A 4,972-nucleotide genomic window follows, 5' to 3' on the forward strand; every position below is an offset into this window, starting at 1 on the left:
CTCACATGGCAATCCTTGAACACAACCTCACACTAAAAAGTATTCACATCATTAACTTTCTGGAGATGTATTAAGCACCTGCTTTTACCTGCTTTTACTCTGCTAATAATCAGCATGTCGGTGGATCAACAGATACGAATGAAGCACCTGACTTCCAATACCGCGGACTTTCTCAGGTTGGTGCGCCACTGTTTAAATATATCATATCTCTTGGTCACCCTCCGTCATCTCTCTACACATCAGTTGACTCGGTGCCACACAAAGTTAGTGAAATCGTTCTACTTTGTGAATTCTTTTCTGGCTTCCTAAATAAATTTGTCCATTTTGCTCTTCTATTTTTAAGAATACCCTTGACCCAAACAATAATGCCTTACATGGGCCTTTTGCAGGGTTTTGTTGTTGTTTTTGTACTTCTTGTCACTTTGCCTGACTTCCCCCATTGAACTAAGAATAACATGAAAAATGGTTCCTGCATTACTCATTATTGTAGCCCCAGAACCAGATAATTACTTGGCACATAGTGCTTGAGAAATGTACATAGAGTATATAAATAACATTATAGGCATTTTCTGATGAACAAAAGAACTGAACAAAAATGGTATTAAACGAATAGAGATATTTGTAATGCACGAGGGTAGAAAAACAAGATAAAGGAACATGAGTGTGCCAAGATATTGGGGGGATGATTATTAGGAAAAAAAAACAATGAAGACGTGAAAATAGCCCCCACATTAGCAAGCAATACAGGTATTGTGGATAAATTATAGGAGCCAGAACCAAATGACTCATTGTCCATGACTCATCCAACTGGGAGGTTCTGGGGCTGCTTGGGCTTGCCCACTCATGTGCTGCACTCCAGCTGTCTCCTGTACTGAGTCTAAAGTCTGTAAAGCATGTAGAACAACTACCCTTGTGCGTTGTTCACTTATTGGTAAGTGTTGCACAGGATAGGAGGGGTGCCAAACACTTAAGGAATAAGGATAAGAATTGGTCACCCCTCAATAAAGATTGTGTTTACCCCTGATCCCAAGAAACCTCCCATCTTAGCAAAAAAAAAAACAATGTGATAACCCTGTGAGCAAAGTAAATGAATCAAAGGATGCATCCTGAGAATAGCAAAAGGACATATGGAAACAAATGGTCTCTAAAAGAGGAAATTCAAATCTGTTTCCTATTTGCCCAAGGAAATTTCTAGAAAGTCTTTCAAAATATAATGGCACTCCAAACTGGGTAAGACTGCCAATAACTTTTCCTCCAGCAGACTGTATTGGACCTTCCATTAATATGAGAGCTAACCAACAGAAAGGAAGCTTCTTGGTCAGTACCTATTTGATTGCTCTATGTCCTGTGACTGATATGTATGCTGTTTTTCATAATAGGATCTTACCACCAAGGTCTAATGGGCAGCCAAAAGTAATGGCAACAGCTTGTTTTGGTAGCCCTTGGACCTCATCAGAGAAGTTTCTTTGTTCAGTGTATAATGATTAACATAGAAACTTCCAACAGATCTAAGTGTAGAGAATGAGTGTCTTGGGATGCTCATCCAAAAAATGGGATATCTAATCACACACCCTTTATAAGGCTCAGGGACCATCGCAGAAGAGCAGGCTGGGAGACTGTAAAAAAACCAGAGGTTAGGGAGGATTGGAGCAAAACAATGTACTCATGAACTTACAGTAGCAATGGATTCCTGCAGGAAAATATAGCAAGTCAACATTTTTGCATAAAGTGGGAAAGGGTCCATGAGCTGACGTCCCTAACTGAGGCTCTATGCACCATTGGTGGCTTTTGGTAGAGAGAGAATCAATTTTCTTAAAGGACATGACTCCTGGCAGATTAGCTACACTCTGTCTGTTGCCTATCCCCATGTAGAAGTATATGGACAGCACAAATTATAATTGTTGGGTCATTAAATAAAAGCAAAAGATAAATCCAAAGTTAGGAGTATAGGGAGTTGGGGTGAAACTAGGAGAAATTTAGAGTAAATGGGATCAAAGTACACTGTATGAAATTCTCGGAAAATTAGTAAAAATATTTTAGATTAATATAGCAGATAAACACATCCATATTTATACAGAAAATTTAGTGAATTGTTAAAGAGAGCTCAAAAACATTCTGATACTCCAAGCACCCCGAAGTAATTATGGAACTCAGGTTGAGACTCCTAAGAGGCTATCAGAAGGTTTTTTAATCAATAACTCTGACATCAGATAGTATGCCATTGTACTGGCATGGCTTGACACAGATGATATAAAGGACCCTCTATATCCAGCCTGGACCTTCTTATGTAGCAATCTAGAGAACAAAGAAAGCCACAGACCACCTATGAGATACTCAGCCCAATTTCTGTGAGTCAGAATAGAAAATAAGGACTGGGAATTGATTTGGGTACATAGTAACCATGGGCATCACAAAGTTGGTAAAAATGTAGTTGTTTTCACATCATCTTCTCTTGGAAATTTTTTCTAGCTCTTTTCTGAGTAGATATAAACAAATTCAGGTGGGAATATCTACAACACAAAATATTCCCCAAGTCCTCCCTATTGAGAATTAAAAATAATATACTATGATCCTGGTAATTTTAATATAAATACCTGGAGAAATATGAAGTTTGCACAATGTGGTTCAAGAATGAAATTTAATGGTATATAACTTGAACTCTGGAATCAGAACAACCCATATCTAAGAAAGCAATTTCAGTTTCATTTCAGCTGTTAGGTAAAAACTAAAAACAAACATTTCCATAGGTTGAAAAGAGTTATTATGAAAAATATAGTAAAAATATTGCTACAGAGAAGCTTCCTTAGGATGTTTTATTTACTGCATAGCCTATGAAAATAAGGCATTTTTGCTTTGATCATATAGGAAAATAGAAATAGACATAGAAATGGAAAATATTTAAGGTGTTAATTTAGCTAAATAATGAAATATGGACTTTTTTTGCAAAGACCTTTACCTCTCAGTCAGTAAGAATCAAGCAAACCCTTTCTAAAATGGTTACATTGTAACTCATCTGAATGAAGGCCTTCTTTCTTGAGCATGAAAGAGGAATTGAAAGCTGTTGGTCCTGCAGTTTACTATCCTTAGACCCCTTTCTACCATGTTACACTTGTCTCTTCTCTACATCCACATCAGACAGAGGTCTTGACTGCTTGAGAGTCCATGAAAAGTGGAAAGGAAAAGAGGTTTCCAAACCAAAGCTACCTAGAACTTAAACAAGTGGGCTTAATCCAACAGAAGATGATTCTTGGACCTGAGATCCAAATATTGGAGCCAAAATTTTGTTTTCTTCCACGGAGACACTAAAATAAAGGCATTTCTCCTCTCTGACATTGTTCTCTATAGACACTATATTTGATGAGTATATGCATCATGGCTTATTGGTGAATAGACATATTGGGCTGAAGATTTCCTGACAAAAATTTCAAATCTGTTAAGAAGTTTTTCTGCCCACAGCTCTGCATAGAGCATCCTTTACCTCTTTGTTCCTGAGGCTGTAGACAACAGGGTTGAGCAGGGGAGTGATGATGGTGTATGTCACGGAGAGAAGAAGATCTTTTTCTACTGAACTTTCTGACTTGGGTTTGAGATAGGCAATGGAGGCACAGCCATAATGAACAATGACCACAGTGAGATGAGAGGCGCAGGTGGCAAAGGCTTTCTTCTGGCCTTCAGCTGAGGCGATTTTAAGGATGGAAGAGATGATGAGGACATAGGAGATAAATATCAGGCCTATAGGCACAAGAATCACAAATGAACTTACACCATAATTGATGATCTCATTCAGAGTGGTATCAACACAAGAAAGTTTCATTACTGGATATATGTCACAGAAAAAGTGTTCCACCACTGTGCCACAGAAGGGCAAACTGAACATGGCTGGCACATGGAGAACTGCCATAACCAGACCAGTGCCCAAAGATGCACAAACCAACCAGGCACACATTCCTTTGCTCATGACGACCATGTATCTCAGGGGATCACAAATGGCCACATAACGATCATAACCCATGGCTGTGAGCAGAAAGCAGTTGTTCGTGGCCAAGGTGACAAAAAAGAACATTTGGGTTGCACAACCTGCCAAGGATATGGGAAGGTTGTGAAAAATCAGGCTGGAGAGCATTCTTGGGACAATGACTAGTGTGTACACAGTCTCTGAACTTGCCAACATGCTGAGGAAAAAGTACATGGGTGTGTGGAGGTGATGGTCCATGAGCGTGATCGTCACGATGATGACATTGCCAGTCAGAGTTAAAATATAAATGGTTAGGAAAATCACAAAGAGAGTTACTTGATGCCTTCCAAAGCTAGAGAATCCCAGGAAGATGAATTCTGTCACTTCAGTGAAGTTCTTTCTCTGCATTCTGCTCTGTTGGTGTCTAAAAGCAATAAGAAGGGTCATCCAAGGGAAACTTTCATGAGCAATTGAACTGAAAGTAAGGAATAATGATAGCTGACCTGAGAGAGTGAACCCACTTGCCCCTTCTGTGACCATCAAGTTCATGTCTAGAGTATTTGTCTGTGAAGTAAGAAACATTTGCGTGCCTCTTTGGCTTTTATGTGTATAAACATTATCAAGAAGACTTGCGAGTACATGCTCACCTCACAAAATATAGTGATATTAGGAAGTGAAAGGGGGCAGCACTGTTAAAAAGAATTAATACCAATAAAGGACACACCGAGAAAATGATACAGATGGATGTTTATAGACAAAACCAGTCAGCCGTATGAGGCATTTGAGGAAGACAGACTTTGAAGAAAATGATTGCAAGGTTTGGTGGCAAAGCCACCAAGACCCTTTCCACATAATGTTATAGCTGAATTCTGAGTGTAAAGGTTTGATTTCATCAAGAAAATATATGCCAGATATATCATACTCTCAAAGAGGAACAACTAAAAAGTGGCTTCTACCACATTCAGTCCATTAAAATTTACCTCCCAAAGCTCAACCAAAAAAAAAAATCTTTATTTG

The 4,972-nt window shown here is 38.8% G+C and overlaps 1 protein-coding gene across 1 annotated transcript; it reads right to left on the minus strand.

Annotated features, from left to right (window-relative positions):
• Nucleotides 1-3,433: 3,433 nt before the first annotated feature.
• LOC121442056 (olfactory receptor 10J5) lies at nt 3,434-4,363 on the minus strand. Its single transcript, XM_041643513.1, has one exon. It carries the CDS (start codon nt 4,361-4,363, stop codon nt 3,434-3,436), a length of 930 nt encoding a protein of 309 aa, XP_041499447.1.
• Nucleotides 4,364-4,972: the final 609 nt, after the last annotated feature.

Source organism: Microtus oregoni, unplaced genomic scaffold, assembly GCF_018167655.1.
Source record: "Microtus oregoni isolate MIOR12 unplaced genomic scaffold, Mior012 000086F_ref0000336, whole genome shotgun sequence".
NCBI lineage: Eukaryota > Metazoa > Chordata > Mammalia > Rodentia > Cricetidae > Microtus > Microtus oregoni.